The 23,239-nt window shown below is 41.4% G+C and overlaps 1 protein-coding gene across 2 annotated transcripts; it reads left to right on the top strand.

The window, feature by feature from the left end:
- Nucleotides 1–94: 94 nt before the first annotated feature.
- On the top strand, nucleotides 95–21,008 carry nutf2 (nuclear transport factor 2). 2 transcript variants are annotated; one of them, XM_066685034.1, is made up of 5 exons: nucleotides 95–249; nucleotides 12,719–12,840; nucleotides 13,410–13,481; nucleotides 15,171–15,269; nucleotides 19,287–21,008. In XM_066685034.1, the coding sequence occupies exons 2-5, from the start codon at nucleotides 12,742–12,744 to the stop codon at nucleotides 19,398–19,400; spliced, it is 384 nt and encodes a 127-aa protein (XP_066541131.1). In that variant the 5' UTR covers nucleotides 95–249; nucleotides 12,719–12,741; the 3' UTR covers nucleotides 19,401–21,008. The 2 variants fall into 2 exon arrangements, with proteins under 2 accessions (XP_066541131.1, XP_066541132.1); XM_066685035.1 differs by lacking the exon at nucleotides 95–249 and adding an exon at nucleotides 1,966–2,109.
- Nucleotides 21,009–23,239: the final 2,231 nt, after the last annotated feature.

The raw sequence follows: 23,239 nt of genomic DNA, 5'->3' as shown, positions 1-23,239 counted from the left end.
TATTTGCAGCATTCTATTGATGTTGCTGTGTACTTACAACTCTCTAGAAGAAATTATATATCAAATGAATGGAAAGAAATGAGTGGTCACTGTTCCGCACTCAGACTGAAGCCAAGAACTCCAGCTCCCAGCGTGCTTCTTGGTGAGTGCTCTGCGCATGCTCTGCCAAGGAGGCGGCTCGACTTCTCCACAGCGGCGCGCGCCGTAACCGCCATAACTGGAGCCGGGGACTAGTCTGGGTTCACGGAGGTAAGACACACTCACACACCGCAGAGCCGTTAACGGGACCCCCGGTGACACCAACACGGGCCTGTGGACTGATACGGAGCGGCTGCTACCGGAGAAGATCTGGGGTTTTGCTCGCGAACGGCGGACTGTTCTCCCGTGTCTCTCTCTGTGGACACGCCTATAGCGAGAGGGGGAGAGACGGCGGAGGCTCAAGTGGCTACGAGATATTTTTAGAAAGGAACGAGGGCATGAGTTCTCCGGGGTCTGGTGTCCGTACAGAGGCAGCATATCCCCGCCACCGAACAGCGCACCTCTGCAGGCCGCCTCTCCGCGTCTTTAGCTTTGCGTTCAGGAGCTCGGACCACGGCGCTGGAGTCGATACTCTAAAGAGTCGACTCTGATTCGAAATGTGTGGGAATTGAGTCGATTCAAATTGTTTGGAGTCGATTCTGCACCGGTTCAGATTGGCTGAACTGTCTGGGCCGCATGCGTTTAAAACATACATCATTAGACGGCCGTGTTTTACCGAGTACTGCTGATGTTCTTTAATGATTACAACAAAGCCTTTTCATGCATTCACTATATTGATCAAACGTATCATTAAGACGTTCCTGTGAATTAAAATCGCGTTTGCACGAATTAATAACTATTATACAAGGCGTAGCTACGGTATGAAAAAAGAATTTAAATATGTATTCATATCTCCCATGTCTCGCGCGTTAAATATCTTGGTCCCATGCGTTAAATTGTTTACAAACATTTGCGTCAAAAGTTCTCAAGTGTTGTAAAACAATAACTGCCCCTGAAGTAACAACGCTTTAGAGTCACTAGTGGACATGAATGTTTATAATTGGAATCTTAAGTCTTCATCAGACATTAGTATTATTTACACTATCCTCTCAAGGTTTTGTAGAATCGACTCCCGGTACTTGGATTCTGATTCCGAGTCGACTTCAAAATGTCTTGACTCGAAAGCCCTCGTCGGACACACCGCGCTGACTGGTCCAGTGTCGAGTCTCAAATGGATCCATGCTCTCTACGGAGTGCACTAGTTGTGAGAATATGTTTGGCGTTTACCGCGGGAACCGCTCAGTAACTGTACATCGAAGCGACGCAAAGCCTATAGTTGTAACGCAAAGGTTGGACAGTGTTTTTGACCGTTGAAGCCGTTACTCTTCTGATTGTTGTACTGCACTAGTGGAGGAGAGTCGTTTGGGACGAGGCCCGTGTGAGCGGCTGCACAGCGCGATGAATCAACGCTTAGCTGGCTAACGTTAGCCAAACAGCATGACTGTCATAAGTTAGCTTGACTTGTCTAAATATCTACCATTGTGCTTCGTTTTACAAACCCAAGCAAATGCGGTTTAAAGATTTAAAGCATTACCGTTGTTCTCTGTGGTGTTTGTGGCTAACGATATCTGTTCCTTCACAGATAAACTAAGTGTTTAACCTTGTTTACATATCCCTGTGGTGGTGTTTATATGCTAGAAGACCTATCATGAAGGAATACATACAGCTCCATGGATTTCAGTGTTTCATATACAGATTTAAAAAAAGGTTCAGACAGCCATGGCTTCGTGACATCACAAGTCGTAGGAACCAATCCTGCCAACTTGTGAGGCAGGGTTTTCTAGCTGTAAGCAAGCTGGGCCTAGAGGCAGGGCCTAATTTCATATTCCTAATTCAACTCAGTGAATGAAGTTCTTAAGTTTATTGATTTTTAAAATTGATGTTATTTCATTTATTGTGCAGTGCTATAGACTCTTTACAAAGGCTCGAGTAAAACACCCAGCTCAGCACTTACTCTAACACCGAAACACAGATTGGAGGAAAGAAAAGGGGGCATACGTGGGAAGTGCATGGATGGAACATACATGGAAAGTAAGCAAAGACAAAATAACCAAACCATCACCATAACAATAAGCCACAACAATAAACAGTAAATGACAACAAAATCTCTTAATATCTGGACATGCTTGGCTCTCTGGGAGCCCCATCGGTGCATGAGGGCTTCGGTGGACGCCACAGTGCTGACACTTTACAGCAGCCGTCTGTACAAGTCAAGCAGTTCACGGGAAGTGCATCAGTTGCAGGTGCGATTTTCCTGCTCAGCTGGGAGGGTAAAGATTAACACGGTGCTGAAGATGCTGCAAAAGGCTTGGTGTCTGCTCTGAAGCAAGCTGGGATTTATATTGTGCTGCAGTCTTCCCCCTTTTGAACACCCCTGACTGAGGCTGTGTTTTTTTTTTTTCTTGTAGTTCAGTTGGACTAGACCAAACAAGATGATGATGCCTCGTTACAGTTTGAGTCCTGGGTTTGCTTAGAGTTCACACTGACGAGTTTACAATCAAATCAAGATAAATGTGTTGTGAGCCAATCGTCAAAACAAGGCATCAAACTGGGCATAATTCTGCTGCTAGGTATCAGCTCTGGCAGCGTTAGAGCTCAGGGAGAGCTAGGATACACATTCTGTTTGACCACTGAGCACGTTTGTATGTCGCTCTGGTTAAGAGCGCCTGCTAAATGCTGTAAATGTAATTCATTTATCAGTGTTGTGTTTATCTGGTGGTATTTTTACAATTGGGAATAAAGCAAGTGTTGGTAAAACGAATAAAGGGGTCAAAACGATGTCAGAAATTATTCCACTGTACAAACCAAAGAAGGTCTTGCTTTCGGTGTTACAGTGTGTCACATGTTGTGACTTTACTTCCTATTTGGTTTGTTTAGATGCCTTTGGTTTTTATTGTTTATACTGGAATCGAACTGCACCTTAGAGCAGCGTTTCTCAATCCTGGTCCTGGTGGGTTACTTCTCCTCACGCTATCACACCCTCTTCAGCTTCAGAAAGGGGTTGTTAATTAGCTCATTAGTTGCATCAGGTGATTTGGGAGCAAAGGAATCTCTAAAATGTGCAGGAGTCTTGCCCTCCACGACCAGGATTAGAAACAATGCGGTGAAGTAACTGGTGATTTTTTTGTTTTTGTTACAGTGCTCATTTAATCATCTATAAACGTGTTGTTAAGAAAACGCAGTAACGTATACGCCGTCTCACATGGGAGTGCCCATATCATAAATAATAGTGCTGCTATGCTTTGGTTTTAGATGGTTATATTTGTATGTTCTATCTTATGTTAAGTTAACAGTAATAAGAAATGGCAGATTGTGATTGGTTTGTTTACTTAATTTATTTGGTTTCTGCAAATAGTTCTGAGACTGGACTGTGGTCAAGCCACAGCTAAACATTTTCTTGCACACTACCATGCTACTTTGTGTAGGTCTATGTTGGTGCAGGCCAGCTGATTTTTATCATGTACATATATGTAGAAAGATGTAAATTCACCCCAAGCTCATGGTAGCAGTTGCTGCTCTTTTAGATATTTTTAAAAGTCCCTCTCTTGTGATTGGTGCTTAAAGGAGATGTATTCTACCCCTTTTCCACAAGGTAACACAGTTCTGTGGACTTAAGTCTGTGAGGCAGGAGGGCTCAAAAACACTGCAGTGTGTTACCCCTGTCTAAACAGCTCTGTTCAGAACGACCAGTTTCAGTGCTTGCTCTTTTAAATGAGAACAAGCCACTGTCCAAACCACGCAGCAATGAGAAGCAGAGTGCTGAACCAGTTTTTTTTTTTTCCCCCCGTTTTACTGAGCTCTCTTGCTTCTATATTCTGTTTCGTAAATTCTCTTGGTTTTAAATAATTTATTTTGACCTTCTCTTTGTGCTCTCACTTTAACCTGTACCTGGGTCCATGCTGGGATTCCCTTCTAGAGTCTCTGCACTTAGAGCGAGTGTGTGTATAAATATAAAATATAAATGTTTGATGAACGGTTAATAGATCTCACCTGTTAAGAGTTTTATGCGTAGAGTTTAAAGTCCCAATGCGTTTAAAAACTCAGCTCTTATGGAATGGGTGTTTTGTCCAGTCAGATTTACTGGTCCGAACTTAGCGTTGTATAATTGTAGTTATCCAGTGCTTGTTTTGGCTAATCTGTGCTTCATTAGCTTAAACCAGGTGTGCTGCTGACAACAAAATGAAAGAAAAGCAAGAGAACCCACAAAAGAAGTGGAGAAGAAAGACTATAAATTAAAATGGTGTTTCTATGTTCCTCGCTTCATGAAACTGCTTTGCACTGTGTGAGAGCGTTCGTTGAACTGTGTGTGGCTTATTCTCATTTAAATGCAACTTTTACAATTGATCAAATAAATACTTAAATTTAGACACCTTACACTTCATCCACTTACAAACAACTGTCATCAATCTCACCGTTCCACCTTAAGAATGGAGCTTAGAACTGCTTTTCCCCACAATCGTAGACACTGTGTCTATTAAAGGAACAGGCAGTAAAATGATTGTTCTGAACAGGGCTGTTCAGACAGGGGAACTCTGCTGTGGGGTTTGACCCTTGTGGTATGTTGTCGAAAGCATGTCACAGAAATTAAATCTTTTTACACTGTATATTTTTTTTAAAGCAAAAACACACTTTAAATCATTTAAACACACGATTTTAAACTTTTTAAAAAATGTTTAAGGCTTGTATACCCCTCTAAATATATAAGAATAGGTGTAGTCTTTTTGTTTACATTACCATCACAAAATAACCCATAGCTTCTTTAGACCCTGAGGCTGTCCTACAAATCAGGGCTTATGTGTTAGCTAGATGATTTATGCTGAGAGTTTAGGGTTGTCCAATAGGACTGTCCCTGTTTGACTTGTGGAACAGCCTCCTGGTTAATCTGATGACCTCATGACGTGAATATGTAGTTATGTGTAATGCTCTCTGTCTGTTGTATGGGTGGAGCCCACAAGGCAGTGCAAAGAATTTTTTTTTTGAGGTTCTCTGTTTGAGTTCACACCTCCGTCAGGCACAGATTCCTCTAGACATTTGTGGGTTTATAGAGCAGTGGGGTGTGTGTGTGGGAAAGAGATTCATCCTTGTGTGTCAGTAACAATAGTTCATACGGTTTACAACAACACAGACGTAAAACATTGGGGTCGAAACGACAAAGATTTTAAAAACACAAAACATCTAAGGAGATGTGAGGCGAAAGAATGGATCAGACAAATGTGTGTCCAGAGTAACGACACTTTTGGGAGATTGATATATATCTCCACGACATATTGTGCACTCCTGAAATGCAGGAGAATATTGTTGTTGTGGTTTAAATTGAGTTTGTTTTCTGTAAATGGTGGTCCAGCCTGTTTCTATGAGCCAGATGACTACGAAGGTCTGGGTTTAATTTTGAATGCTGAATGTAGTGTGACTGACAGTGCTGTGTGAACAACAGACATAACTAAATGAACATGTTTGGTTGCCCCCTGACTGGTCAAACTTTGGTTTTTCATAATGCTTGATAATGTCAGCTACAATTAAAACTGCAGCTCATGTGATTTTAAAATTTCATGCCATGAAGCTACCATCTGAATATGAATGATATTAATCTTACAGCCCTTATGAACTCTCATATGTTCATGGAGAGAGCCATTTGTGTCTGGCTTATGCTATAAAACACGCATAAATGTTTAGTGGGGGATGATAATTGGTTTGTGGGCCTTCATAGACTACCTCATCATGTATAGTGGCATCATAACCCACTGAGTTACATCTGGGTAAATGTAATCAGCCATTCATCTGAAAGTAGGTTTGTGTAAAAAAAAAAAAAGCCAAAAAGACAGGATGCTCAAATGAATGAGAGCTGGTAATTTGACCTGTTTAGTGTAATGCTTTCCAAGAAAAGACCACACATGGCTTTAATACCTTTAAAAGCACTAGATGCATAACTCCACTCTGTTCTTCAAGCTCTTGATTCTCTGGCACTTTAATTGTGTTTTAAGTTGTTGTTTATAGTTTAACGGTGCTGTCGAACGGAAGACATCTACCTTGGCCTAGTTGAATAAGGAGAGTTTGCTAAATGGAGCTAATATTCCATGGACCTCCAACACTGTTGTCTTCTCCTTCATACACAGTTCCCATCTAAACGAAAGAGGACAGGTAAACAGGCCAATCCTAAAAGTCTAAACAGTTTCAAAGCAGTGAGGATTGACGCATCAATGTTCATGCTCTTGCCATGTCCACTGGTGGTGCTGTCTCTTTCAGTTGCAAATAAACCTATTAAACATGCTGTGGTCAGGGCAGCACGGTGGTGCAGTAGGTAGTGTCACAGTGTGTGAGGAGCATGGTGTGTTCTCCTTGTGTCTGCGTGGGTTTCCTCCGGGTGACTGTCTGTGAGGAGTGTGGTGTGTTCTCCTTGTGTCTGCGTGGGTTTCCTCCGGGTGACTGTCTATGAGGAGTGTGGTGTGTTCTCCCTGTGTCTGCGTGGGTTTCCTCCGGGTGACTGTCTGTGAGGAATTTGGTGTGTTCTCCCTGTGTCTGCGTGGGTTTCCTCCGGGTGACTGTCTGTGAGGAATTTGGTGTGTTCTCCCTGTGTCTGTGTGGGTTTCCTCCGGGTGACTGTCTGTGAGGAGTGTGGTGTGTTCTCCCTGTGTCTGTGTGGGTTTCCTCCGGGTGACTGTCTGTGAGGAATTTGGTGTGTTCTCCCTGTGTCTGTGTGGGTTTCCTCCGGGTGACTGTCTGTGAGGAATTTGGTGTGTTCAACCAGTGTCCAGGGTGTATTCCCGCCTTGCGCCCAATGATTCCAGGTAGGCTCTGGACCCACCGTGACCCTGAACTGGATAAGGGTTACAGATAATGAATGAATGAATATGCTGTATATAGTTGGAATGTGAAGTGGCATGTATTAAAGCTGTGTATTTCAGTTTTTGATAGTTACTGAGTCTGCCGTTGTATGTTACAAGGCTGCGTTCATTGAAATGGCAGAGTCAGAAACACGGGAAGAAGCCACAACTGAGCGCTACAGAGCATACCTCAAGAATGAATACAACAAAATAGGTTTTACAGCGAGTTTTATAACAAACTGGTCACTCTCCATACCCTCTTGTTTTGATTTTGATCAGCCATCACTGTGCCTCACTGGTAACACACCAATCAGATCAGAGCTAATCAAATTTTACTTGAACCTACCAAATAAGTGAAAACCTCTGGTTTCATTCTATGGCCAAGAGTTGTGATGGGGCGTGTAAAAGTGTGTCTGGACATTTTCCACGCACCCTTTTATGTAGCCATCAGAGAACTATTAAAGAAATCTGAATAAATGCATTTGGTGCTCCTTTTTGCTCTTTACTCAAAATGTCTTCATAGTTTAATGATAGATATGAAAAAAAATAAATAAATCACCAAATAAAACATCACCAATCACAAAATAAAATAAAATGGTTTGCTGGGAAAAAGCGCATTATAGAGAAACATTGTACCAAGTAATGGTTCCTGGAAATGTGGGTCTATATGAACACCAAAAATAAAATATATTATGTGTTTACTATCTGTACATTAATGTGGCTTCTGAGTTTTATATGTAATGTTGATAAAACTTAAGTAATTTTGCCTTCAAAGATGTCTCTATTATATGGAGTCAAAAAGGGTCAAAGAGATTGAGTTTTAAAACAATACTCACAAATGTAACGGACTTTGTAACTGCGGTTGAGCAACTACAGACACGTAAAACTAAAATTCACGAATGTATTGGAATGCACAAACTTAAAACAACAACAATTTTAATTCACAAATGTGTAAAAAAAAAAAAAAAAGATTTGCATTTGTAAATCAAATATCGTGAATGTGTGAATCAGTACCTTCTCAAACGGCTTCAAATGACCTCCGTAAAACTGGCCCCTCATATGATGATAAACGGAATAAAAACGTGTCCTTTCGTTAGTGCCGCAAAAATCATCGTTTGTGCTGCCACTGTTTTCGAAGAATTAGACGTTATATCTTATTAACTGTTACGTAAGGCAGCCCCTCGTTTACTCAAAAAGTAAATGAGCACAAATATTTTTTTTTAACGGCACAAACGCAGCACAAACGAATTAAACCAGTTTGGAGCGATTTGGACGTTGATGAGGGGCTGAGTGACATCACTCGTTGAAACTTTGTGGCTGAATAACTCAAGAAGGAAAATGGTAATAGCGTTTAATTTAACGGCACAAACGAGGCACGAACGAATGGGACCACTTTGGTGCGATTTGGCCACTAATGAGGGGCTGCCTTACGTAACAGGTAATAAGATGTAATGTCAAATTCTTCAAAAACGGTACCAGCACAAACGATGATTTTTGCGGCACTAACGAAAGGACACGTTTTTATTCCGTTTATCATCATATGAGGGGGCAGCTTCACGGAGGTCTTAAAATGTGCAAGAGCAAACCTTTTTAAGGTTCCCAATGTGGCAGTGGGAATTTCTGAATGAGGTGGAAAAAATCCACACACTCACTTTCTCCGCTGCGTGTGCTAATCTCCTTTTGCAGTTGCGGATTTATGACTCTGTTTTGACAACCAATTGATGGACCAATAGGAACGCTATGGGTCGTCATGTCGTCCATGTAAGCCCTGATTGGGGGAAGCCGAGTACCATCTTGCAACCTCTCCCCGCCTGCGACCCCCTTAGAGATACCAGATGCTTCTAAAGGGCACTAAACTCATTAATCTATGTGCAAGTCTTAAGATATTTGTAACTATTTAATGTGTTTGTAATAGCTTTTTGTGAGGTAGCATTAAATTCTCTTGAGATCTGGTCGCTGTCATCACTTGCTGTGTTTTTGCAGCATGTTAAAGCTCACGTCTAATCTTTATATTGAGACTTTATTTAAGCCTGAATAATTTACATATGTACAAAACTTCCTTGTCTGATAATGGAGTGTATTACTTTGGCAAACGGGGCCTGTCTGCTAGTGTGGTGTTCAGGTACTCAGGGAATTTATGGTTTAAAAAATTAAAGAGCCGTCTTAAAATACTTCTACAAAGTCAACAACCATCCAGTCACATGAAGTCATTTGCTTGGAGACGTGTTTATGTCCAAAACTGAACAGCCCATGTTTCAGAGGAAGAATATAAATATAAAACAGTTATTATTTCTTTACGCCGATTCTGTACCATGGAAGTCTGTAGAATTGCAGTCATTTTTCAGTGCATTTTTTTTTACGTGTTGAAATTAGAAATGTGAAAGAACCTGTTTACATCTCGCATTAACAGGTGTTTAATATCCGGATTGTATCTGGATTAACTACCAGATTCTGTTTACACTTTGCACTAGAATGCATCCTTAGTGACTAGGTCAGATCCACTCTTACTTTCCTGTCTAAACACCGCATACAAACACACATCTTTTTTTATATTATACACTGTCAAATACAGGCAGACACCATCTGCAACCTGCACCCAAACTGAAGCAGGACAGGGGGCTGTTTGGCAGCTGTTGCAGTTTCTGCAGTGGTCAGCGCTGCTGCTATGTAGAGAATGTTTCAGACATGATGAACTGACGGGGGAGAATTCAACTTATTTGTGGATCCTGATATAAAAGCCACATTCATTTTACACTTGTTTAAATGTGGTCAATGTCTGAATATAGTTTGAGTGTTCGATCACAATGTGTCTTGGGTGTGTTTTATCCATGTGATCGAATGAAATCCAAAGGTTATTAGATCACAAAAAAAAAAACATTTAATTTCAGATGGAGTCCATTTCTGTATCTAGAAGCATTTAGTGATTACATTTGGTTTTTTAGCTTTTTTTAAAATAACAACAAAGGCAAAGCCTTTGGTAAATGTACAGAGCATGTTCTCTCTCCTTTACAAGTTCTAAAACTTAACTGAATCCTCCTGTATGCTCTGTTTAGGGAAATCCTCATTAGGGATCGACCGATATGGGTTTGTTAATGGCCGATGCCGATTTTTAGACAGCAGCAATGGCCGATAGCTGATATGTAAAGCCAATATTCCCATTCCTCAGGCAGTGAAAAAACTAGAGGCATTATCATGATTTATTCATCATTCATTATCTTTAAGCGCTTATCCAGTCCAGAGCCTACCTGGAATCATTGGGCGCAAGGCAGGAATACACCCTGGAGGGGGCGCCAGTCCTTCACAGGGCAACCCACACATTCATTCACACACTCACACCTACGGACCTTTTGGACTGTGGGAGGAAACCGGAGCACCCGGAAGAAACCCACGCGGACACGGGGACTCCTCACAGACAGTCACCCGGAGGAAACCCACACAGACACAGAGAGAACACACCACACTCCTCACAGACAGCTACCCGGAGGAAACCCACACAGACACAGAGAGAACACACCACACTCCTCACAGACAGTCACCCGGAGGAAACCCACGCAGACACAGAGAGAACACACCACACTCCTCACAGATCAAGTCTGTGAGGAGACTTGATCCATTATCATGATTTATTTTTACAGAAAACCCTTCAAATTTGTAAAAGAAACCATTTTGAGCTTCTGAAATATATATGAAGTGGTCAAAAGCTTATGAAAACCACAAAAAAATGTAGGCTCTTGTCTTATTTTTGGGGAAAAAAAAAAGTTAGTGACTATAAACTGAAGAGTTCATGAGTCCCATTACTTTTTTTCTTTTTAAAATGGTGTCTCCAGGGGTCTACTTTCATCAGGTAAAATTTGGAGTTGATACCTCCTACTGATCTGAAGTTATTGAAGCTGGAGCAGACCGTGGACCGATGGCCTCTCCAAGTGTCTCTTTAGACCCCAAGCTCTCCATAAGGAAAATGATTACTTTTACTGCAAAAATACAGTGTATAGATCTGGTCTGGACCTAATGTCAACATCTTAGTGTTTTTCTTTACTTTCTGTGAGAAACCCGTCTCCTGTGCCTCACCAAGTGGCCATTTACCCCTCACCAAACAGTAACAACCCTTAGGTATGGCGTGTTTTATTCTGATGTACTGAGTTTATTTCTGATGTTTACACTTATTTCTTACAGAGTACAGTGTTTCTTTAAATGACTGATGTGTTGAAAGGCGAGAGCTGCGCTCTGATTGGCTGTAGAGCGAGGCACTCTCCCTCACGCCCCCTGCTGCATTTAAATGTCCTCAGTGGGGGAAATGTAACTAGTAAAAGACATCTACGCTTTGAAACATGTTTATTGACTTGATTATTGTTTGTGGAGCTTGTGGCTGCTAAACAGAACCGTTTGAGTCTCCTCTCGCGGTGTCTGGGTCCGTTAGGCGTTGAAAACATGCACTCTGCTGCGTGTTTGTCCCTCCTTCTGGGGTGCGCATCGCCATAACTCTGCCCTTGATTGGTCTACAGACTTGATTGACATGTCGATGGAAAGCTGAGAGCCAAAGGAGGTGTGACATGGGTCCACGGGGATCATATTTAAATTAGCTTTAGAGTATGTTTACTATTTTTTGGCCAGTACTCTTGACACAAACATGAGGATTACTCACGAACAGTTTGACAGAGAGACTCAGATTTAGTCTCGTTTTGAAGGGGACTGTCTAAGGTAAGCCCTGCTGTGTTAACTCTGTGTGTGAGCCGCTTGTGGGCTCTTCAGGCTTCGAGAAGCAGCAGTTTTGTCATCGATGAGGAAGAAACCTGAAGTTTGGATTATCTTGTTTTTTTTTTTGGCTTTAATTCCTTAGTCCTACATTTTAGTGTACAATGTCTTATATCCTCGTGATCCTGAGAGTCTGACCGTTCGATTGGTGTATGATATGTACACATTACTCAAATATGGTGCCGTAAGAAATCTGAAAGTCTGTACTGTCACTAATATTTTTTCATAACAATTTCCAGTAACAGCAAAAATACTTATTTATCGAGTGAGAATACATATATAAAATGATTAAATCAATATCGGCCTCTTGCGCTAATATATCGACCAATGCTGATCTATATAAAAAATCGGCCCGATTAACCGATATATCGGTCAATCACTAATCCTCATTCAGTTCTCTATACTACACTGGGATACGACGTTGCACTGAACTGGCTGAAAAGGCCTGCTTCTTTTTCTCTGCTGTGAATGTTTTGTCACTGCTGACGTTGGTCTTAAAACAGAAGCAGCAGGACACAGCCTGTAAAGCTGTGTGTCTCCACACTGCATTCATGTTTCTGTTTCTGGTTTAGTTCCTGCACTGTGTGCACTGGCCTTTAGAGATTTTCCCCTTTAGGTGCTTACAGTTTTGTTTTATTTGATTAATTTGAATGCAGCCATGGACTAGAAAATAGTGTAGCTCTTAATTGGCTTTCTTATTTTCATTGAAAAGCTGATGAAGGCACTCGAGGATCCAGGGGAGACAAGAGAACCATTGTTTTAATGGGAACAACACAACACTCAAAAAAGCTGAACAACATTAGGGAGGACAGAAACCTGCATTTTTAGGATATTTTCAGTTATTTTATTAAAAACTAACAACACAACATAGAATTGACCATTTTATCATAGCACACTGTAGGGCGAGTTGAATAACTCTAGTTAAGGAACAAGTGGAGTGGTGTTTTGAGTTGCAGTGAAATGTTAAATGGACTGTGTTACAGGGAATTTGGGGAAAATCAGAGTCCTGTTTAAAATAGACATCCTGCTTAAACATCCAGCTAATTGATTGCTAATTTCTCCACCAGTGCCTGTAGCTGGGTGAGTCAGGATGGGAGACAAGCCGATTTGGGAACAAATAGGATCCAGCTTCGTGCAACATTACTATCAGCTGTTTGACACAGACAGAACACAGCTTGGATCAATATATGTAAGTATTACTTTAAGATTCAAAGTCGGCAGTATGTGTTTCTATGTGCATGACTGAACCCTTACCAGATTGAAGGTGAAGGCTTCCAGTCAAAACACAGCACTCTCAAGTTGGTTTCTCCACTGTTCCTTATCAATAGCTATACTCCATCTCTGGCTCTGGAAGATCAATGCCCTTCCTTGTATAATTTATTCACTGTTTCCAGTACACCTGACACACACCAAAATAAATCCTTACTGAACTGAAGTCAAAGCTGGGAAAGCACTAAAATGTTTCAGAGCCATGGGCTTCCAGGACTTTGGATTAATTTCAAACGTAACGTGGGCCTTTAATGCTATGAACAGTGATCAGAATAAAGCTGTATTGCTGTATATTCATTCATTCCAACATTTGCATTTATCTCATTAATTCTTTCACTGGGTTTGCTGTGGTATTTGTAGTAAACTGTATCAGAAGTTTATCATGTTCTATATAATAGCAGAGTGTACGGAGATATGGACACAGCTTTGCTTTTATATCTTTCCCTCTGGCTCATCAGCTCTTTTACCTTCCTCCATTCTCTCTTACAGATTGATGCATCATGCCTTACGTGGGAAGGACAGCAATTCCAGGGAAAAGCAGCGATTGTTGAAAAACTCTCTGTAAGCTTTAACAAATACGTCTAATGGTGAATTATAACAGTTAGATTTCAGGCTAGTTTTAATCATTTTATCTTGTGTGCCCGCTAAGAAATGAGTGGTTTGAAATAAAATGGTTCAGTCATACCGACTCGTGCTTCACAAAGATGGAGACAGGATCTGTGGGTTTTGATCTCAAACACGCAAATGTAACCATATTATTTGCAATCCAAATCATCCAGTGAACCCACACGCCGTCTTCTAAGTCGTAAATGGAACATTGATAGTGGTAAAATCACAGTAAATCTAAATGTTTTTTAATGCTTTATGCATTTTAGAAACATCTGTAATATAACATTTGGAAACATATTTATTTTAATGTTTGCAGTGTGTGTGATGTAGCTTTTAGACGCTCAAAATGCAACTGCTTTCTGTCATCAATGCTATAAACAATGGAGTGCATTTCTGATCAGTTAACTCTGATTCTAACAACTTTTCACAAAATGGTGACACTCTTTAAATGGTTTACTTTTTGAACATTTATATTGTAGTGTTTGTTATTCACGGATCAGCCAAAAAATGTGAAGTGGATAACACACTTATGTTTTTGTTTTCAGAGCGTCTACAGAAAGGTAGGTCTTGTAGCGTTCCCAGTATGCAGTGGTTAGTACCAACCAGAAATGGGCGAGAGTAATCAGTTAATCGGCGACAAGGTGATGAACATTTAGGTCTCATTATTGTTGAGGGAGTGAAGATGTCAACTTTTTCTCTGTGGTGTGTGCTAGAGTAGCTCTTCTGTGGGAACGACCAGAGGGACTAGCCATCCCCGGCTGGTTGTACTGGAATCATGGTCGGTAGGTGTTGTCCACTGCATACCAGGAGAACCCCACAAGTCCTGCCGATCTGGAAATGCTGTGACCAAAAACATTATAACCATCACAGTTTGGCCCTTGTCTGAGTGGGCCACTCATCAATTTCACCTGCTCCCAACATCAGCCTGAAGTACTGTCTTGTTCCCTCGCTGCTTAATATATCCCACCCATGATTGGTGCCTTTTTAATGAGATAATCAGTGTTCATGTCACCAGTCAGTGGTTTTTATCTTGTGGCTGGTCTGAGTGTTTCCTGTAGAGAAGTCTTACGAACTAACTAGCATCATTTGACTTCCTTTAACCACATTTCTCTTTTCTTGACTGGAAAATTTGGATAAAGGCAAATTGTACTGTGTGTTTGCTCCCCTCCTCTCTCATATCAGTTTATATTGCCATGTAAGACTGAAGTCTCTGGGACTGTGGCATGTGTGAATTCGTCTATAAACACTGGAGGTCCTGTATGACTCGGGTACCAGTGTTATACCATTGTTCTCTAAAGAAAAGCATGCATCTCCATTCTTGTCGATTTTTAGTTTACTACATCATTTGAACACAGCAGTTGTCCTTCACACTGTGTGAAAACCACATGATAAATGGACCAATAGAAATGCTCTGAATTGACTGCCATTGAACGTTTAGAAGGTTGTTTCCTTCTCCTGTGAAGTTACTATTTTGGAAATCGTGTTTTTCTTTGGACGGTGAAGATGTGTCCAGTACCTGACAGGTGTTTTTGTATTTTTATTAAACTGAAAAGCCAAGTTCTTTACAGATAGAAGGATTTTTTGGTGTGAGATGTTTCCAAGCACCGAGCAAATATTCAAAATCTTCTTTTGTCTCCTCAGAGCCTGCCCTTCACAAAAATAGCCCACAGCATAACAGCGCAAGATCACCAGCCCACTCCTGACAGCTGCATATTGAGTATGGTAGTAGGACAACTAAAAGTAAGTATTTATATAGCCTCAGTAACTCTTCCTCCCACACTATCTATTGTCGCAGCAATTACTTTAGTGAGTATCAAGGGGCTGATTGCAGTTAGCCCTGCGTTTAATACAAGTTGTGAGAGACTAAGATCTTTTTCTGGAATAGGCTTAAGTTTTGCACCAGTAACATGAGCCATAGGCAAATGGCCCATGGATGTGCACATACATAGGTTTAAAATGACGAGGTATTTCAGAGCTGTAGTATGTGTGTGTGTGTGTGTGTGTGTGTGTCTGTCAGGCCGATGAAGACCAGGTGCTGGGCTTCCAACAGACCTTTCTGCTGAAACATTACAGCAATGCCTGGGTTTGCACCAACGAGGTCTTCAGGCTTGCCCTACACAACCTTTGACCTCACGTGCGCTCTTTGGTCACATGGCCTTCCCCTCCCCTCTGACTGTGTGTAAGGATCTGTGCTCTGCTTGGCTTGCCCTGGTTTAAACAGGTTCGACTACTAATGACACTGGGCAGCATGCAGATCCAGCTCCTGTTCCAATCCCCCTGCTCTTCCACCACTCTTCTGAGCTGTGTTTATAACTTATAGTGGTCTTCCCTGACAGCTTTAAAACTTTCAGTTAGAATTCAAGTGTTCTTAATAAACAGGATCATTTATAGTTCACACTCAGTTAAGAACGCTTTCTTGAGAAGAGCCATTGTCAAAAAACGAGTTTGTTGAACTGAAGTGCTGAAGCGAGGGTTGTCAGTGTGGCTTTGTTTTGAGGAACATGACTAACACCAACCTAGGATCGAACGTGTGATTGAGCTGCAGCTCTGAGTGCACGGAAAATGACAGCTGAGCACGGGGGAAAGGACAGTCCCTTCATGTTTGAGTTGCTAATGGCTTTGGAGACTCCAAGTGGTGCAGCAGGGTACAGCATTTCAAACGTGCTAAAGCCTAGAAATATCCCATCACAGCTATGTTGTAAAGCTACAATCAGTACGTTTTCCTTCATTTTTGATTTAGTTTGCCATAAATGTGGAACTCCAATTTAATGTAGTGGATAACAGATTTTGTGTTCCTCTGCCTTGAAGATGGATCGAAATTTGGCAAATAAGATAATGAGTAATTTGGTTGGCAGGTGTGGTTAATAATTGTTGCATATGTACTGATTGTAGTTTCAACATTTTGGAGAGCACGTACAGAACCTGTGGTACAACCTCACCTGTGGCAGGCAAATCTTACTGCTGCAGATGCATTTAAATTTGTCTTTGGGGTGTGGGAAATGTGAAAAAGTTCCAGTGTAATGTGTTATATAAAGTAGATGTATGATTATATTTGCAGCACAATTTCTATTACCTAGTCTCACAGTACCCCCTTAACATGTTATAAGAAATGAACCTTTTTAAAAGAACTAATAAATATGGCTTAAATGTGGGTAGTACTGAAGATTAGGGTGGGAACAAGATAGTTGTGAAATTTCAGGACCAATGTAACTCCTCCTGAAGGCTGAGCGTCAGATCTCTCGTTAGCCTATGGACGTAATGTCTGTTAGCTTTGCTCACACTAACGCCTGTAACATGTACTTTGTTAGCCTGTCATAGAGATTGGCTAGCTGGTTTGTTTTGCTTGTCAGGCATCTTCCTTGACTTAAATAGCACAAACTACAAGAATTTGGGAATGTGATTTTGTGAGCACTCTCATTCTTTAAGGTAGATTTCATAGCAATCCAGCACCAATCCTCCACCCTCCCATAACATGTCTTTGTTAGTTTTTGAGCAGCTTGTCGTATTGGGGTTCTTAAACGTGTAATACACTGAATACTCTGATCAAGCTGTTTGAAAGATATAACCAGTTTGTACCAGCCCAGCGCTGCTCGGATGTTGAACTGTGAGGATTTTTGATTTGACCCAGAACCATAACCATAAAACCATACTCAATTACCTTATATAGTATAAATATACAGTGCCAGGCAAAAGTATTCGGCCCCCTTGAACTTTTCAACCTTTTGCCACATTTCAGGCTTCAAACATTAAGATATAAAATTGTAATTTTTGTGAAGAATCAACAAGTGGGACACAATCGTGAAGTGGAATGAAATTTATTGGATGTGTCAAACTTTAACAAATAAAAAACTGAAAAGTGGGGCATGCAATATTACTCGGCCCCTTTACTTTCAGTGCAGCAAACTCACTCCAGAAGTTCAGTGAGGATCTCTGAATGATCCAGTGTTGTCCCAAATGACTGATGATGATAAACAGAATCCACCTCTGTGTAATCAAGTCTCCATATAAATGCACCTGCTGTGTGATGGTCTCAGGGTTCTGTTCAAACCTCAGAGAGCATCATGAAGACCAAGGAACACACCAGGCAGGTCCGAGATACTGTTGTGAAGAAGTTTAAAGCCGGATTTGGATACAACAAGATTTCCCAAGCTTTAAACATCCCAAGGAGCACTGTGCAAGCGATCATACTGAAATAGAAGGAGTATCAGACCACTGCAAATCTACCAAGACCTGGCTGTCCCTCTAAACTTTCATCTCGAACGAGGAGAAGACTGATCAGAGACGCAGCCAAGAGGCCCATTATCACTCTGGATGAACTGCAGAGATCTACAGCTGAGGTGGGAGAGTCTGTCCATAGGACAACAATCAGTCGTACACTGCACACATCTGGCCTTTATGGAAGAGTGGCAAGAAGAAAGCCATTTCTCAAAGATATCCATAAAAGGTGTCATTTAAAGTTTGCCACAAGCCACTGGGAGACCCACCAAACATGTGGAAGAAGGTGCTGTGGTCAGATGAAACCAAAGTCCAACTGTTTGAACACAATGCAAAACGATATGTTTGATGTAAAAGCAACACAGCTCATCACCCTGAACACACCATCCTCACTGTCAAACATGGTGGTGGCAGCATCATGGTTTGGGCCTGCTTTTCGTCAGAAGGGACAGGGAAGATGGTCAAAATCGATGGGAAGATGGATGGGGCCAAATACAGGACCATTCTAGAAGAAAACCTGTTGGAGTCTGCAAGAGACCTGAAACTGGGACGGAGATTTATCTTCCAACAAGACAATGATCCAAAACATAAAGGCAAACCTACAAATCTACAATGGAATGGTTCACTAATAAACGTATCCAGGTGTTGGAACGGCCAAGTCAAAGTCCAGACCTGAATCCAATCAAGAATCTGTGGAAAGAGCTGAAGACTGTTGTTCTCCATCCAACCTCACTGAGCTCCAACTGTTTTGCAAGGAAGAATGGGCAAGAATTTCAGTCTCTCGATGTGAAAAACTGATGGAGACATACCCCAAGCGACTTGCAGCTGTAATTGCAGCAAAAGGTGGTGCTACAAAGTATTAACGCAAGGGGCCGAATAATATCGCACGCCCCTCTTTTCAGTTTTTTATTTGTTAAAAATGTTTTACACATCCAATAAATTTCATTCCACTTCACGATTGTGTCCCACTAGTTGTTGATTCCTCACAAAAAATAAAAATGTTATATCTTTTGTTTGAAGCCTGAAATGTGGCAAAAGGTTGAAAGTTGAAAGTTCAAGGGGGCCGAATACTTTCGCAAGGCACTGTATATTCACTTCATTTCAAAATAATGGGTTTTTTTAGTGAATTATAGTGTCTTTACACTGTTTGTGTAAATTGTATAACGTTTTAGATTAAAAAAAAAATGATAATAATAATCCACCTCAGACACTGCACGTCGGCCTCTGAAAACTAAATGTGGGTGTGCCTAATCTAACTCTGTTTTGTTTGAGTTTAAAGACTATACAGAAATTAACATGGTTCTCTGTGATAATGTAACGCATGCACCTGCTTTGAGAAAATTGGATGTGCGTGGTTCTCCAGTTTGAGTTTAGACACTAATGGATCTTTCTGCATATTTTGTGCTGGGACAGTCAGCCAAAGCTTCTCTGGCTTAGCAATGAAGTGTGTACTGTCCAACCAGTAGAACCCTGCCTATATGTGTCTCTCTTGTGTGTGCATATCGTAACTAACCCTGTTGGCTTGTGTTTATTTATCCGTAGGCAGATGATGACCCCATCATGGGATTCCATCAGAGCTTCATCCTGAAGAACATTAATGAGGCGTGGGTGTGCACCAATGACATGTTCCGCCTGGCGATACATAACTTTGGCTAAAAAGCACCGTGGCTGTCAGGGATATGGGGGAGGGTGGAAAACGGGGCGCTCTGACCCCAAGTGACGCCTGAACCTCTCAGTCTGCCCTTCATTCATCACTCTCTCTGAGAAACTGCACCGGATTCCAAGAAGTCAAATCGCAGAAACCATGCAGGCACATACAGTAGCGCCTCTACTCCAGACAAGAGAAGTGTTTCTTTGCTGAAAGCCCACAGATTCATCAAAGTGATCTCCCCCCCCCCACCCCCTCTTCTGTTTTTTATTTTTTTTTCCACTGATCTGCATGATGATGGGGAGCTCGAATATCAGAGGACACTGGCCAGGAAATAAAACCAGATGCTTTAATCTAACTTTTGATGGTTAGTATTTACATTTTAGTTGCTGAGTTTGACTTCAAACTAATACCCGTCTTAACAGTCTTTTGTTTTTAGCGTGTTATGAGCTTGCTTTTAGGTTATGTTCCATTAAATAGTGTTCTTTCATCCGTTTCTTCTCCCTCTTGAACATTGGAGCCTCCCTTCATTGTCAGGTTGCTCTAGCGATCCAAAGAAAAGTTAAACGCCACCCAGACTCCCCCTTTCCCTTCAGACCAGTGTGCTTCCCACCTTCTGCTCATTGCTCTCTGTGACAATAATTACCAAGCCACGATACACAATAAAACCTTTGACTTTTTCTTAACAACGGCATCATCTTGTTCCTCCCCGTGTCTGGTTTTGCATCTGCCTTTCCTGTTTACATAACTGTTTCCTTAATGCTTCTTTATATTGCCTTTCTCCTTGAGTAACTACACATTGGCAGAGGATGCAGTACCGCAAAGCCATGGAAAGCTTTGTTGTCTTGTAACTTGCTTAACATGAGCTCCGTGAGAAATCCGTTCCTCTTTACCAAAAACGTATTCGCTTTTAGGTGAAGTACGGTCCGTCTGGTTACACTGTGGGACAAATGAAAACAAGGTGCTGAGATCCGTTTGGTTTCCCCTGCCTTTGGTGTAGAGGCTAGAGTAAAGCATTCACTCCGCTTTGCTTCAAGTGTTTGAAAGGTAGATGACTGTGGAAATGGCTTTTGCTTTGTTATAAATACTAACACCATGGAGGTTACAGTATCAGGAAGACGCCTGATTTTCTTCACTATTTTCCTTTCCTAATCCAATCTCTCAGTAGGGAACCTTTCACATTAACAGAACACAGTACCGCTGGAAATGTCTTTACATGAAGTCAGTAGTTAAAGACTTGAGTGAGGGAGTGATCAAGGCTTAATTCCCGCTCTGTTTACACTAGAAGGAGCAAAGACCGATTTGGAGAAGCTCCTCTGGGCATATTTTTTGTGGTACACAACTGTGTTTACTGCGCCGTGGCTTTTGCACTGACACATTCGAAACACGTCGCAGGAGCTTCAGATAAGAGCTGCCATACGATTAGCTGTTAGTCAACCTTCTTAAATATGTATATTTTTCTGGTCTCATGCAAATAGTGTTCTCCATGCTCGCTCTGCTTTGTGGAGATTCACTCTGTCCGAATAGCAGTAGCAGAAGGAAAAACGTACGATGCGCCATGCAATACATCAAGAGGCTGTTTCAACTGCTGACATGTATGTGGAAATAAAGGAGATGAAAGCATTGTCTGATGGCATCGTTATTATTTATAGAAGGTGAGTTGAGGCTTCCTTGGTTAATAGATCTGACTTTGTCTGAGATAATGAATAGCAATGGATCCTTAGTGTTTGTTGTAGTTGGGACCTCATGGACCTCTGCAAAATTGATTGCTGAAGGTAAGACTGAAAAATACTATGGTTTCCAAAACAATTCAATAAAAAGAAAGGAAAAGTCAAGCTCCATTTTTGCTGCAGGCCTGGCAAACGACGTGAGACGACCACTCAGTGTTGCGGGTCTGAAAGGGTGGGTAGCAGCCAAGAGACGTACTGAAAAGTGAAAACGAAAAGCTGCAAATCAAACCACAAAACTGCTGGTGTTATTTATTGTGTGGGTTTTATTTTAATACAAGAAAGCATATCAGGGTGGCAATTATGGTGCTGGATGTAGTGTTGCGGCAACACAGTTCCAGGGTCCTGGGATTGTTTCCCACGTTGGGTCGCCATGAGCAGATTGGCGTGTTCTGCCTGTGTTGGCATGGGTTTCCTCCGGGCGCTCCAGTTTCATCAAGCAGACCCAACACACATTGTTAGGCTGACTGACTGTGGCCACAAGTGTGTGTTTGTGTGTGTGTGAGACCAGGTGAGTGGGTAACAATGTTTACAGATTTTAGCACAGCAGTGTACTTTGCTTATTTACTTAATTGAGTAAATTTCTTAGATAAGAGGTTGATTTTAAAAACAATTAATAGCAAAACTAAAAAACTAAACTGTTTCCTTAAGAACCTTCATTTTCAATACGAGTGATGTATAAATGTATGTAATTTATTTTGCAGACAACCCCTAGAATTAGCAAAGTGGGGATAACTACCTGTTCATATCAGAAATAAATATATATTTAATGCAAATAATTGCAGAAGAAAGTTTGGATGAGCAAATGTCCACAAATATTTGTCCATCCCATGTGTTTGTGGACAACTAGTCCATGGTGAGTAACAGAAAGCTAGAGCATCAGAGAGTATGGACGCCCATGTTTTCATGCCTTCGTCTAGCAGAACGTCTACCTGCCAAGTGCATTCCCTTATTTATGGCATACCATTGGGATCAAAACCCTTTATAATCATGCACCTGGAAATGTAAAAATTTTACATTCTGTAGACAAAAAGTAATCTCATGCATTGATCTCTTGGCATTTTGCAGCCAATCAGAAAACTAGCACTTCAATATAGCTGCAGATCAATGGTGTCGTCATGTTGAAATGATTTGTGGTGGAAGGACAGCGGCTGCCTAAGCTCGGGAGCAGAATTATGTTTTGATCCCCAAGATTGCCTGGAAATTGCAAGACAGGCTGAGGTGCACGGCAGCCGCCAACTGCTCCTATGACACTGGGGTAGCTGCCTAAAGGATGCTTTTGGCTGGATATTTTTTTGGCTGAAGGACTTCTCAGTCCGGCAGTGACACTGATGATTTTAAAGACTCCAGCAGCACTGCTGTGTCTGATCTACTCGTAGCAGCACAACACACACCACACTATCACTGCAGCAATGATAATGATCCACCGCAGAAATCCTACCTCCTCTGTGGTGGCCCTGACAATGGGACAAGGTGAATTTAACCCAAAAATTTAAAATAAAAAGCCTAAGAACTGACAGATGATCATTGTAAGCGTATGCCTGTATGTGTCAACTTCACAGCTGAATGTCTGTGAAAGAAATGTTTTGACTCACTATACAAGGGGCATTCAGTAAGTTCTTGTATGGTTGTAAGAACTCACGCTTTCTGAGGAGGTAATAAAGAAAACAGCAGCTCATTTCGATCATTCATTTTGTTGTAATCGCTACAAACCTAAACCAAGTTGAAGCTGTCTTTCAAAATTTCCTTTCCACCTTAAACATAGCAGCTGTAACATTTGGGTGTATTGAGGTACCAAAATATAACTACTGCACAGTTTAAGGTGCAACAGAAATTATTTGAAAAAAAAAGCTGAGCCTCAGTTTTACCAAGCAGATCAATAAACCGGAAAACAATGTCTAATGAAGTCATGTTTAAAGACATAAAGCATCACAAGTGCTTCTCTTTTTCACCTCGTCTGCTAATGTAAGAGTAGCTATAAATTCTTTGGCTCCATGTTTTTAGTTAAAGCTTTTTCTGCTGGGCAGACCAACGGGATGATTGTCAGGTGTGGGCATCTATAATATATAATGTGTAATTCTTTGTCATTGTACAACAAAACGTGTATTCCGCATTTAATC

The sequence above is a fragment of the Hoplias malabaricus genome, chromosome 11 (assembly GCF_029633855.1).
Source record: "Hoplias malabaricus isolate fHopMal1 chromosome 11, fHopMal1.hap1, whole genome shotgun sequence".
NCBI classification, from domain to species: domain Eukaryota; kingdom Metazoa; phylum Chordata; class Actinopteri; order Characiformes; family Erythrinidae; genus Hoplias; species Hoplias malabaricus.
This window is presented reverse-complemented; position numbering and strand designations above follow the sequence as displayed.